The 14,451-nt window shown below is 39.3% G+C and overlaps 1 protein-coding gene across 1 annotated transcript in view; it reads right to left on the reverse strand.

Moving 5' to 3' along the window:
- The window catches only part of cdh7a (cadherin 7a), a 50,756-nt gene extending 36,741 nt beyond the window's left edge, over positions 1-14,015 (reverse strand). Inside the window, exons 1-2 of the mRNA XM_039677642.2 lie at positions 13,601-14,015; positions 8,518-8,974 (exon numbers count right to left, since the gene is read on the reverse strand). Of these exons, the coding sequence (XP_039533576.1) occupies positions 8,518-8,760 (243 nt within the window). The 5' untranslated portion in view covers positions 8,761-8,974; positions 13,601-14,015. The remainder of the gene's footprint in view (positions 1-8,517; positions 8,975-13,600) is intronic.
- Positions 14,016-14,451: the final 436 nt, after the last annotated feature.

Consider the following 14,451-nt stretch of genomic DNA (forward strand, 5'->3'; position numbering starts at 1 on the left):
AACAAATAATAGTCACACTAAAGCACGCAGTGTGTTTATCGTACAATGCTTTGCGACTTTTTATGTGGATAGGATATGCATGGGTTGGTTAGGGTAGGTTTAGTAGTGGTATGGGGTGCGTGTGTATTATATGTTAGGGTAGAATTATGGGTGTGGGGTGCGGGTGTATTACACGCAAATGAACTGCGTATAAAATGCACGTGAAAACTCATTTTCGTGTGTAAACTGCACGATAAAAAACACTGCGTGCTATAGAGACGCATTCACATGAGAACAGGCTGATGTGTGACACTCACACTATTACGTTATAATGTGACAAAATCTGAGTTATTACGTTACAATGTGTCAAAATGAGTGGCTCGGAGCTTTCAGAAAACATTTATTGCTCAATTCATGACCCTTTTAAAGTGGAAAATAAGAGAAACATTGAATTGATCAAAGTTAGAAGGCTGATCAATCCACAAATCACCTACATCTATATGGATTAACTGTACTAACGTTAACTGTAACCATGGTATTTTGGCAAAAAATATGGTAAAGACATATTGAATACTATATTATTAAGACAGTCATGTGTATTGTATTAAATGTATAACAGAGGTAAGGGAATATTTACAGTACAGTATTTTAGCAAGAAACCAAATGCTTAATTTTTTATATGGTAGTGAGGAGCCATTTAACCTACATGATTTTACCCATGTTACCGTGAACTCCAAATGTATGATACAATAAAGTAAAATCAAGGGCTGTAGAATACAAACTTAGTCACACGATCAGAATTTTTACATTTACATTTATTCATGTAGCTGACACTTTTATCACATTGGTGTCTCACAGTGGATTCAAACCCAGGTCTCTCACACCAAAGGCATGTGTCTTATCCACTGCGCCATCACCACCCCCTTATATTTAATGATTTAATTATAAAATATTTAATTATTTCCCTATAATAATTAGGTTTTTAGTTTACACATCTTACAGATGTTACTGTTGCTGATATATATTAAAAAGAAAATGTGTTTTTGATAAATGATGTAATATTATTCTAATTAGGGTGATTCGTGTTGCCCCTTCCCTTGGCACCATAAAATCTAGTGCCACTGCTCTCTAATATTAGTCTGGAGCCCTTCATCAATAATCATTTAGGTACACATTTAGAAGAAAAAAAAACTGCATTCACACCAACTAAACAAATCCAAACACGGACTGAAGTAAGGCATGTTAGTTTGTCAGCTATTAATAATCGCTGCGTAAGCACATACGCGTAGACACGCACAGTCTCATTAAAGCCGCAATTGCCTCCGAAATACCCTTGGCTCACCATTTAAAGGTGAAAAAAACCTAGCTTGCCATTCCGGAGCTGTTTGTACATCAATGCTTGCTGTTTGCGACTCTTATGGATAACGACAGACCCAGGACCTGCATTGTCTCCCCTGTTCCAAGCTCAGATGATGTAGTGCTTTCCAATGTCATTCTCCTTTGCTTTTAAAACCATCTTACCACCCCGGGTAATCAGGAGCCACGCTAAAATCCAGTCTATAATAAAAGGCAAACGACTGATTCTGTGAGGAAAGGCAGTCATTTGTACTTGATAGCTTTTTACATATTGGATCTATTTGCCTGTGCCTTTCAATACGCTTTCGTGGTGTGGGATTCTTCCCCCTGTTGTAATATTTCATCTGAATCAACACCTGCAGAGTGCTATATAAATGCAAATGGTATTTTATTGTGTTGTGGAGCTGCTCTTTGCCAAGGAGGTGCGAGCCACATCTCTCCCTTTTTGTGGAGGATTCCTTATTCCCTGTCATTAGAGTCAGTGGTGTCAGCTCATATCACTCTCCATATGAGAGAGACTCCACCAGATTCTATAAAAAAGCACCTCTGCGACTAGACACCCTCAATGCCCTCAGCCTTAATTATCTGAAAAGACACGATTCACTTTCTTTACCATCTCTATTTGTGGGCGTTCGGGTGTGAACCCCTACTTGTTGATTGTGTAGTTGCGCAAGCATATGCAGGGTTGGCACCAGAGCCCAGGCCGTGACTGCCAACCCAATGACTTTCATCTGCACTGATGACAAATAGCCGTGGCATGGACCAGTACGGACTGGAAGCAGATGAAAAGCGCCCCATCTTCTCCCGCACTGCATTTAATTACCCAGCATATGTTAGAAATCACTCCAAAGAGGATTTGGGGAACGCTTGTTGATCTGCAACATGAAAAGAGCTCTTTCTCTTCTGTTTCATTTTGTTTAATTCAGCTTGCGCAAATCATTGATGTGGTGGGAGGGCGGGCGCGACGGAGGGTTCGTTTAATCAGCTTGGCCTGGCTGACGAAAGGCTTCCCGGTGGCCAGAAGGGGAGAAAAGTCTAGATCCCTCATCCTCGCCGCAGGGTTACAGCGGCACTCACGGTCTGCTTCTTATTAAGCGCGCATTTAGAAGGTGAGCTACGAGTTGTTTTTGGCAGGCTAGGAAAAAGGAAATGCAAATGTTCCGTGACGGAAATCGGCCTGGGAACGTTCCCCACCTTGCTATTGCACAAACTGCACCATCAAAGGATCCCCTCCAATTAGAGCCAGATTCAAAGCCTTTTTCTCTGGTGTACTCAACAAATATAGGCAGAATATGATCGGACATTCAACACCCAGCTGAGGGATTTAAACGGACGGGCCCTGCACATCTTATGATGCTCAAAGATGAGAACGAGAGGGCAACAAGCTGCTGCGAGTCGTCAAATCAGTGCGATTCGAGATTTTTAATTACGCGGCAGGATAAAAGTCCAGGAAACTTGGAATTGTGATGGAACTATTAATGACATCGGACACTTGTTTATGCTTATTCCGAAGTGAACTCGCCTGGAAGTACTGTAATGAATGTGTACTTTCAGTCGAGACACTGGGGTCATTTCTAATAATTGTTGATATTACTGAACTCACCCCGGAGACACGGATATGCATTATTCATTGTACTCTCTTTGACATCCCTCTCGTTTGAGCATTTTATTCAAGCTGGACCTATCATATCCATATTCATCAGGCTGCAGAGAGGTCACCATGGGCAATAATCCCAGTCACTGATGGTACGATATCAAGATGGCTAAGACATATTCATTAAATTCATTCTGGTATAATTTCACAGATAATAACGGGTGAGCAGATTGGACTGCTGTATGTCAGACTGCTTGTTTGATTATGAATAAGCCGCTCTGTACGCTTCTCTGCTCATTGTTCACAGTAACAGAAAAATCTTGTTTTCCAGCATGAATCAAGAGTGAGAGGCAATCAATAAAGCATAAAACCAAGAGAAGAAAATGTTATTTCAAGAGTTAATTAGAGACGGATATTAAAGTTTTCTTATGTTTCTTACAAAGACTGGTTAAAACCAAAAAAGCAAAGATATAGATGAAAAGATGACGATAGTTGATATAAAAATTGCTTCTAAAGGTTGTACTTTTTTTTTTACTCTCTGGAAGCATCAAAGTCCTTCTTCAATCAGCCTTGAGTCACAACATCAAATCTCTGCATAGGAAGAGTGTTTGTCTCTTTATAGGAGCACAACGCATCTTTCAACTTTCTGCATGAACATGAAAATCAGGGTTGTTAGAAGTTAAGAGCATCATCAAACCAAATTGCTGCTGAAAGGGGTTAGTCTCTGCTCTCTGTTAGATCAGGGTCAAAAGGTCAGAAGCCAAAACTTATGCCTAACATTGAAACAGTGTGCATGTCTACCTTTTATGTAAAGTTTTAAGTAATATTATTTTTGCAATTTCCATGAAACTGTATTGAAGACCAATAAGACCTTATCTCCTAGCCTGGTTAAAACCAGACCATTCTCAGTTGTAACTGAGCTATGGTCTGGCAAAGCATCATAGACAAATCATTTCCAGAGGGGCGTCACCAACGGACGTCACGTGTTGACCTAAAACCAATCAGAGCGATGAAGGAGATGACGTATGCAGAGCGGCGGCCGGCAGAGAAACATCTCCGAGTGTTGTTCTTTGCTCGGTTTTTAACAAAAAGGAAACGTTCAAATCGCTTAAAACAGACGTGATAGCTGATTCGAACGAGTGATGTTCGACGGCGGCATCCATCTTTGTAATGCAGGCAACAAAATCTGCTTCAAAATCCCAGCGCTGTCGTCATCGTGTAAAGCCCGCCCCAAAGTTTCTGATTGGTGCCGCGATTTCGACGGATTGGAAATGGGCTTGAATGAGCTCTTCCCCCGACTAACTTTCAGAGCAAATCTAAATTTGCCAGAAGTTGTCTGGGTTTTCTCAGGCTATTTATCTCCTGCTCTCCCATTTGCCTCAAACCTCAAGAATACAACATCTATCCAATTGTGTCCAATGATAATTGCAGAGTAGCGGTACACTTACTCTCTGTCATACACTCTCAGAAAAAAAGGGACCTTTTATATTGGTGCCAAAAGTGTTATAAGTTATTATTAAAGGGGCTATGTGTAGGTTTATACTTAAAAAAAAAAACTTTAAGACTGAGTTTTCATTTGTACATTTATGAGCCAACCATAATGTAATAGAAAGAATGACACCTTGACTGTCCACCACAGTTGCCTCTATCAGCCTGTAGGCTCAATTGTGTGTGGAGGAGTCGGGTCCAAATTGGCGCGTCATGCACGTTCTTGTCTACTTGGGCTTACATCCGTCTGGCAGCAATTAGTAAGCAGCGGCAATCGCTTGCAGTAGTGTTTCAAATGGACTCTGTGGATGGAAAGAAGCAACCAGCCTCCAGCACAATCCAGACACCCACGGAAAATCCTCGTAAAAAAAAAAAAAAGAGCCTTATCTAGCACCTCCAAAATAGAGAGTGACCAGCATCGGGCAAAGACAAGAGTCAACATCAGAGCCACATTTGATTCTTGGAGGGAGCTCCGGTCAGCGCTGGATATAATAACAGACCCCGAGCTGTCAAACAATAACCTTACAGTAACAAGTACTAAGTTAAGTACAAAGTAACTTTTCTTACTTACTGGTGAATCTCAATGAGCCATCTGTGGTTGCTGTGGTCGTGCTCATACGAGCCTGCGCACCAAGAACGAGCATGAGACTGGCTGCAGTTTCTCTGACGGCCACTGGTGTCAATAACGGTTAGAAATTGTAGAATTTCCGCAATGCTCCGTTAAGTTATTAGTACCTAATTGGATGTACATTATAACATTTTTAAAGGGTACCTTAGTTGTGACAGCTTTTTTGTACCATATTTTCTGAGAGAGTGCTCACCAAAAGATGCTCACTCTGGTGAATTGGTACTCAAGAATATTTATTTATTCATTTATTAATTATCATTATAATCAATGTTGAAAACAATGTTGTTGTGTTGCTTAATATTTTTCTAGAAAAGCTTTTTTTCTGGATTCTCTGACGAATAGAGAAAAAAGTTCAAAAGAAAAGATTTTATTTTTTGTGATATTTTACACAACTTTACCGTCATCTTTGACCAATTAACATGTCCTTGCTGAAAAAAAGTTTAATTTCTTTCAATCATATTTTTGTCAATTTATAGTGACTTTTAAATAAAGTGTTAAATAATGTAAAATAGGGGCTCACTATTTTGTGTGCATCTTATAATTGAATTACAATTAATAATATGTATTAACATAAAATATGTAAATATAAATCAGCCTCCCTGCCCCCCAGATATCAGCATCAGCCATTAAAAAACCCATCTCAGTCAACCACTACTCTTATCTTTTTGTTTTGCTGTTGATACCATCAAAAAGGGCATAAGCATGAAAAGAAAGAAAATATGAAAACGGTCTATAGATCTTATGGTTAGTTGTTTATGAGGACCCTGTCTTTTATGTCTGTATTATGCCACTCTTATCTTGATGAACAAGACCATCTTTCATGCTCACTAGAGATCAAAGGATGAATGTCTACATAAAAAAGCCAAGAAATGAGAACAAGCAGCCAGCCAATGACCATCATACAGAATACATTCAGCTCTTGAAACGTGAAATATGGTGAAATTTGAAAGAGAAACCAGGAGGAAAATGTTATTGCTCGTCACCCTTTCATAGTTTAATAGAGTTCTCAGTTCCGCCTCATCAACTTTGTCTCAAATGTTTATCCTAGAACTTGTTCAAATCAATTAAAATTAAATGCAAATGTGTCATATGTTGACATACAGCAATAGAGGTATACAATTAGCATCTGTTTCAAATGAGAACCAAAGCATAATCTCTTTATGGTCCAGGAGAAACATCTGATAGTTTCAAGAGATTTCACGACTTCTCTTTCCTATGGGAAGATAGAGAGACATTACTCCACTGATCATTATTCAGAACGGGGGAAACATTTGTGTTCAGTCACTTCTCTTTTGCCCGGATCCCTCTGGCTAGAGTGAATTGGAGATGAGCCAAAATCTAATAAGGTTCAACCTGGCTGTCAGGGTTTTGAGTGTGAGAAGGTAGAGCGGTGTGTGATGTAGTGGCTGAGAGATAATGTATTGTAAAAGCCAAGGATAGTAGAGCAGGTGGCGTGTTGGAGTATCAGACTCATTATCCTTAAAACAGGAAAGCTTTTGGCTGTCTTTGCATTTAGCATCGAGCTAACTACTTATAAGCCTGTGCGTATAAAGCAATCACATTGCTAGAGGACTGGAGCCAATACATAAAAGAAAATGCGCTTCCTTTTGTGATGATGCTTTTTTTTCTTCTTTGTGTGGCTCATTTAGTGTAGATCACAGTACAACTATAAAATCCACATAGCATCAAAGAGGTTTGATCAAACACCAAATGTGATATTCATTAAAAACATGATCATCCACATGCCAAAGAGTTTTGATTAAACAATGCATCAGGCATTCACAAGCTACACATTCATTTACAGACTGTCATCAATATGAGGGAAAATGACTAAAACACTTTAAAAGCCAAAGCCTAGGCTTTGATGGGACAGCATACATTAACCCCTGTCTTCTCTGTGAATTAATTTTAGCAAAGCTTTTAAAAGAGCCTCGGGGTAATGTTATATACCTGATTCAAATGTTCACATGTATGAAATATGCAGGCAGAGCATCTGTTCTTCACATGCACTTCATTAAGGAGCTTGATTGACACATCTTCACAGAGTACTATTAAACCTTACCATGACAGAGACGTGATGAGACATGTGTATGCGAGGGTATCTGTTTCACTGTGCCATAATTAGAAATGCTTTCTAAATGGCAGATATACTGCTGCTATATCAAAAGATCAGCAAATGTGACAATCAAAAGTGCTTCAACTTTCAAGCACATAATTTCAATTTTTTTCATAGTTTTAAATTGCATTTTTTTTCTCACTCTCTCTGATGTTACAATGCATTCAACAAACCGGCCTTGCAGCCTTCTTCAGTTCCAGTTGCAAATAAATGTTTTTCTTTTTGAGTAATTTTTGTGTTCTTCTGTATCTTCCTCATGATTCCTCATGATGCAACTCCTTTAAAATGAAAATTTCTCACAAAAGCAAGAGTCTGTCTAAGAGGCCTGCATATGCCAGGTCCGTCCAGAATAGCTTGCTAGTCATGTTTAATTAGTATCACATGTTTAGCAGAAATAGCGATCATGTGCGGCTAAGGCACAAGACATTGCCAGACACTCCAGAGAAATAAGTCTATGACTGGACAGCTCTACTGGCTTCTGGGCACCCCAAGTGCATTATCTAAATAAACATGTCAGCTCAGTTAACAGGCAGCCACCGGACGTGTTCTAAGATCCGTTTTACACCTGGTATAAACATCCATTTCGGGTGATTTCTTTGAAAAAAAAAAAACAATGCTAAATAAAAGTGGAAATAAAAGCCTTTTTTTTTTTTTTTAATTGTGCAACATTAACTACTGTACATTCAGAGGTAAACGTAGTCACACACTGACCGAAAAGTGACCACACTGTATCTAAGATGCACAACACCATTCAAAAGTTTGGGGTCAGTAGGACATTTTTTTTGTTTTATAATACTTGCATTAAGCAAGGATGCAATAAATTGATCAAAAGTGACAGTAAAGCCATTTATAATGCTACAAAAGATTCCTATTTTATTTCTTTTCAAGAAAAGAATGCATCACAGTTTCTACAAAAATATTAAACTGTTTTCAACATCGGTAATAATAAGAAAGGTTTCATTTCAGAATGACACCGAAGACTGGAGTAATGAACCTGAAAATTCAGCATCATTACTATTTTAATTTCTTAAAATAGAAAAACTTTATTTTACAGAGTATTCCGCCTGTTTTTACTGTTTTGATCTAATAATACAGCATTGGTGAGCATAAGAGACGTCTTTCAAAAATAATATTATAACCCCAAACATTTGAACAATACCAGGATATTTTAGCCTTCTCAATATTTTTCAAAATGTGTCCACCTTTCTAATGATATTTGTTAAATTTATCACATAATGAATACAACATAAAATGAAAATAATAATTAAATAATAGTGCTGAGCCCTAGTTGTCATCAGGAATGGGCTCAGTGCACTAGACTCTAATATCACAGCCAGAGGATATATTTTGCTTTACCTTGCCAACATAGAGAGGTTCATCTCCTGTGTATTCCTCCAGGACAAAGAATTGGTTCCACACCCAGTTGCGCTTGTGTCTTTGAAGGGATGCACCCACACTAGCTCTGATGGGCCTCAGGGAAGCCGGACGGAGCGGGACAGAATTCAGTGTCATCCCCCTGCAGCCCACGTCGCACTGGGCCAACAGCAGAATAGTCATCACAGTCAGTCCAGTCCACACAGCAGAGCCTATCTGCATCATTTGGATGAAATTATAAAAGTAAAAAAAAAAGGAAACAAAAAAAAAATACACTCCTCCGTATTGAACCAGAGATCTTGAGGCTAAGTCGTCTCTTCTGAGAAACTGCACCACCCTCAGCACTGGCACGGGTATCGGGATAGAGCAGAACGTCTGACCGGTGATTTGTGGGAGAGACCACGGGAATGAACGATGATTGTAGCTAAAGCTCTCAAACCTGCGGTGAAAACAGACATCAGAGGGAGAGGTTGAAGAAAACCAGAGTGAGAGAAAAGAGTCAAAGAAATATACAAAAAGAGAGTCTGTCAGCACAGATACAGACTTGATTTACCATGATTTTTTCAATATCACTTCACATTTGAACCACAGATTTAAACAACATGACTTTTGGCATTTCAGAGGTTGCAGTCTGAGATGCAGGTGCAGGCAGACCCCTACAGGTGAGCAAACCGGACATTCAGCTTTTTCCTCTGGATGGGCGTTTGACAGCACTGCTGAAAGTGGAGCACATTAATCTTTAGGGCTGACGGGAACCAGGGAGGGAGGGGGAAACAGACGGAAGGAGAGGGATAGAGTTCCAATGCAACGGTTTGGAGGAGCAAATATGTACCATCTAAAGTCCCAACAAAGGGGTTTGTTTTCATGATGGCTATATGGCTTTTTTTTTTTCATTCTCTCTTTAAAAAACAAAAAGGTTGTCTTTTCAAGAATTGAATTGTTTTAATAAGGATTTTTTTTTCATTATGATGTAAGAGTTGTACCATTTTGAACTGAAAAATATCTAAATGAATTTCAATTCAAACTAATATTCCTGACAAAATAAAACAATTGGATTAATGTATTTGACCCACAGTTTATCCTCGTCATATGTATGTTACATTATATTATTCTTCATTTATCAGTCACTTTTATAATCTAATGTGACTTTTGTCCTGTGTGAAACTTTTCCTGGGGTTGGTTAAGCGCTTTGCTCAAGAGTACAATGGCAGTGGCTCATGAATGGACCCATCTGGGGTTTGAACCTACAACCTCCAGCTCAAGAGCTGCTACTAAGAACTACAAAGCTCCACTAAACCTTAAAAGTGTGTTATGTAAGGGACACTGGATTTTTATATTGTACAAAACCCCTCATGCTCCAAATTGTAAAGGAGAACTACAACTTAAAAGTGTGCACTCTAAGTTGAAGTGACAAAATTCCAGGCACAAAATTCTCCTAAGGGGTCCCTGGAGCTTCTCGGTCCGAGAGAGCCTTTTGGGTGCTTCTAACATCCTTTTAAAGTGAAACACTTACAAGTCTGGAAAAAACTGTTCAAAAGGGATTTAGGTAGAGCACATACACGTTCTCTAGAGAAATCTGTCCTTCTAGCAGTTCAAACCACCAGCAGCAGGATTCACGCCTCAACAGCTTATTTTGATGTTGAACGGGATGTCAAATCTCCACAGAAATCCTTCGTTGTCCAAGAAAAGATGAGATATGACCTACGCTTTACAGAGAGAACAACTTCCATATTGGGTTTAGAGTGCGTGGCAATTCAAAACTATCGCAATTATCGCAGCACGTGCATAAGATTCATTATATTTATTGCAGGTTTAGGTGTCACTGTTTTAAAGTGTTAGCATTAGTGGTAGCTTACAACGTGTTGATGGTAATAGGGTTTACATAAAAGGTGTGAACCACATCTGTGACATTAAAACTTCAACAGATACTGTAACTCTGCAAAATAATAGCGTAATTGAAGCTCGAGCACTGAAGGTGAACAGAAGAGTAGATCAAAAAGCATCCCTCTGGGATTGCATTCCCCCCTTGTATTTTCTCCAAGCTCAAAAGGACCAGCGCTGCTGGAGAAGAACAGAGCGTCTTGCTCTTTGCTTCAGAAGACCACAGTGCCAGGACCCTTCAGTGGGGAAAAGTCTAATCTAAAGCCTGTAATCTCTATCATAAGCTTCACTTTATAGGGGAATTACAAGTGCTTAGCAGCTGATTAGATCTCTATGCGTTTCACTGAACAAAAAGTTTTCAAAAATGGTTGACGATGGGTATCAAGAAAGCACAGTTATGGCAAAATAATCCTCTACACATCTCAATTATCTCTGACCTCCAATAGTTTCCTTGAAGTGCTACATAACACTTCTGTGAAATAAAAAGAGCTTTGAGTCTGGAATGCTTATAGCGTAGAATAGACTAATAGAGAGTTGGAATGTGATATGGATCATTTATCATTCGCTTGCATTAAAACACAGCAAACAAGGACATAGGAAACAAACCCAGGGATTTTTTTTAATGCTGTGTGTCTGAAGCAATATCTTAAGACACGTTTGCATGACTAAATTGCTTAGGGCTGAAAATTAGGACTGAAGCTATAATGATGAAGGAAAATTACAACAATTAGGCAAAGGAATCTTTTTCAGAAATTAACATGAGGTCAGTATGTCACAACATCAACACACTGAACTGAATCAGCATTGAACTGACTTTAGCTGTAATGCCTTCTGCAGTGCACCTTATAGCTGAACTGAAATCGTTTAATAATTAATGAACTCTGAAAGTTGAAATAATAGAAACAGATGGCTTAAATAAAAGTATATACCATCAATTAACAACCTATGAACTCAAGTCTGTATTTAAAGTTTTAGTTAGCTTTAGTAAAGTTATCATTGTCGTTCCCCTATGGAGAAAATGAATGGAGCTTTTACTTCTGGAACCAAACTCTCACTCTGCTATCTTCTGTAGAGCTGCTTTACAGCTTAAATAGTTTCATAATTGATGAATTTACAATGCTATTTTTAAGTTTGAAGCTTCTTTGATGCAATCTGTATTAAGATCCATTACAAATCCTTTTTTTATTAGATTATTCTCTGATTATTTTGGATGGATCAAATAATGGATTGTGACTAAAAAACCTATTTTGAATTACTGTACATTACAAGGCGACTATAATATGCCATAACATGAGTGTACTATATTTGTTTCTCTTCTCCTTCCAGCCCCCCACTAACATTCCACGCCCGAATCTGCTCGCTGTCAGGTTTGGCTGAGGCCCCGGACTTTGTGTTCAGCACAGATCGCCCAAATGGTCTGGGACAGGATGATGAAGTCTCATTAGCCCCCCATGCCATCTGACGAGAGGAGCTTAGGCTTCAGTGCAGACCGCCCTGTGAGAGAGCGCCCACAGCCACAGCCAGAGACTCAGCTCCAAAAACCCATCTCAACACACTATCTAGTCATAGCCCCCCTGCGGTGCAAGAGCAATTGTGGCACGCACCAGGGATAGTGTGCTCGAGTCGAACACAGAGCAAAGCAAGGCTCCTGGCATCTGGACATCAAACACAGCACACTGCGGACTGGTAGCATATGGCCTTCTTATTATGGCTGCCCTTCGCTGTGCAGACTCTTGAGGGTGACTATGACAAGATTATGAAAGGATCTGGTCTGGATATGGCTGCTTATGAGAAATTTCTAATAAAGAATACATTTAGAATTGATTAAAAGACAATTTGTCTGGCATTGTTTCATTACATGCTTCACAAAAAAAAAGCCCTTTCATATTATATTTTCATAAAAGTGCAATCAGTGCATCAAGGTGACACAGCCAAATAAAAAAAAATAACAATAATTAATTGATTATGCATTTTACTAGTTTCTTTTTTTTTCAGTGTACAGCATGGCTTGGCAAAACTACACCAGTCCCATTTCACAAACATGTAAAAACCCCTACAACTAGCATTTTACAACAGCGGTTCCAATTTTCATAGGCAAATTTTTTCTTGGGACCAAAAAACAACATGACATGGGCTATAGCATTTAAATCGTAGTGGGACCCCAAATTTCAGGGCGACGCTTATTGGTCATCCCTTCATGAAGACAACCATTTATTCTTGGGCACAATAGTGCAAATATGCCACAACCATGTTAACCAGTAAGCAATTGTGACAGCACAATAAAACTGAACATAATCTGCGAATAATACTGAAAATTACTTTAAAGGCCTTCTGACCAACACACCCAAATCCACAATTAATTTTTCGACAGCCTAAGCTGAATCACCTCACAAACAGTTCACTCAACGCGCCACCTAGCGGCCGCCAGCTTAACAATACAAGCGAAGTTTCTACTACAAGCCTCCGTGCTTGGCATTGCAGTGGCGTCCTGACAGAGGTATTTGATATCGATACGGAGGAGTGAAGAAAATCTGCACCTCTGTGTCTGTTATATCTGCTTTTGTTTTGGTATAATACTACACAGAAAAGTAAAAACAACAACCTCTGTAACTAATATTGGGCTATTTGTCCATCAACAATAAATCTTTCACACAGTCACACTACAAACGACAGTATTTGCATTACAAATGTGACTCTCTGGCAAGGTCCCAACTATTGCTCTTAGGACTGAGAAATTGTACTTCGCAGCGGCTCGATTAATATGCTGACTGCCAGACCTTAACTTTTGGACATCACAGATGCTCCTGAGGGAAAGCGCTGAATATTAAAACATCACAGGCAATGAGAGAAACTTTGAGAAGCGGCTCTTAAAATCTTGATGCTGACCACACTGTTTTACAATATTTGAAACTGCACAGTGCGTGAACATATTTAATATTGAATTAAAAATACGTCGTTAATTCATTTGTATTATTTTTTCCCCATAGGAAATTGCAGTCCGTTAAATAAAACAGACATTTTCTGAAAAAATAAATACATAAAATAACAAACAGTAGCCTACTGCCCTTTCTCAACTTTTAGATATTATTCTATAATGATTTTGTAGCCGTATGTTAACGGACACCGCAAATACACTCAGACAGACTGTACGGTATTGCACCTCAGTAAACGAAATCACTCTCACCTTTTCCTCTTGGTCCTTCGCGTGTGTATAAATTGTCAATGCTCTTGTGAAAATGCAGAAGGATTCCGTCACGTCGCAGGCGCTCTAGACGCGCTCTTCCCGAATGAGTGAAGGAAACATTTTCAGGAGCATCCCTCCACTACATGCGTCTTTCCCTCCGTTCCGCTCAATCACTGCGCTGCTCGCTCACACTCCGCGCGTCTACAATAAGCCCTATTGAGAAGCCACAGCTGCAGCGAACCTCAGCCAGGGGAGAGCACTGTGGAGAAACTCACAAAGGGACCACAACACTGTCGACCATCCGTGAAGCATGAGTCACAGTTCCCACAAACTCTGGGAAAACAGTGGTAACGCGCAACTTATTGTCTCTAGTGAAAAGTGGCTGACAAAATGGGCAAGTCTCTGTTAGTGTGCTATAGGAGCATCGCTCATCAGGGAAACGTTGCACTGAGGGGAGGTGCCGATGTCAGTCAGCGTATCCAAGGAGCCTTGGCGACTGTAGGAATCTAGGGGGGCACAGCGGGGCCCAAGTGTGCAGAGAGGGACTAAATTAAAATCTCGTCAGTATGATTTGGTGTTCCTGAAATGTTGGTTCACTTACAGTTATTAATTTTTTTCAATCTACTTAAGAATCATATCTCAACTATGGTGCTGTGCTCAACACGGGAAACCCATCTAAAACTGATTTCCAAACATTTAAATTGTGCATATATGTCAGTTTTATAATAATAACTTTTGACATAATTCTGTTTCTTCCCCAATTTACAAAAAAAAATAAAATAAATAAATAAATAAATATTGAAAAACAGGTTAAAGGCACACTATGTAAGATTTTTGGATTAAAATAAAAA

This window comes from Pimephales promelas, chromosome 5, assembly GCF_988280905.1.
Source record: "Pimephales promelas chromosome 5, fPimPro1.hap1.1, whole genome shotgun sequence".
In the NCBI taxonomy this organism is placed as follows: Eukaryota; Metazoa; Chordata; class Actinopteri; order Cypriniformes; family Leuciscidae; genus Pimephales; species Pimephales promelas.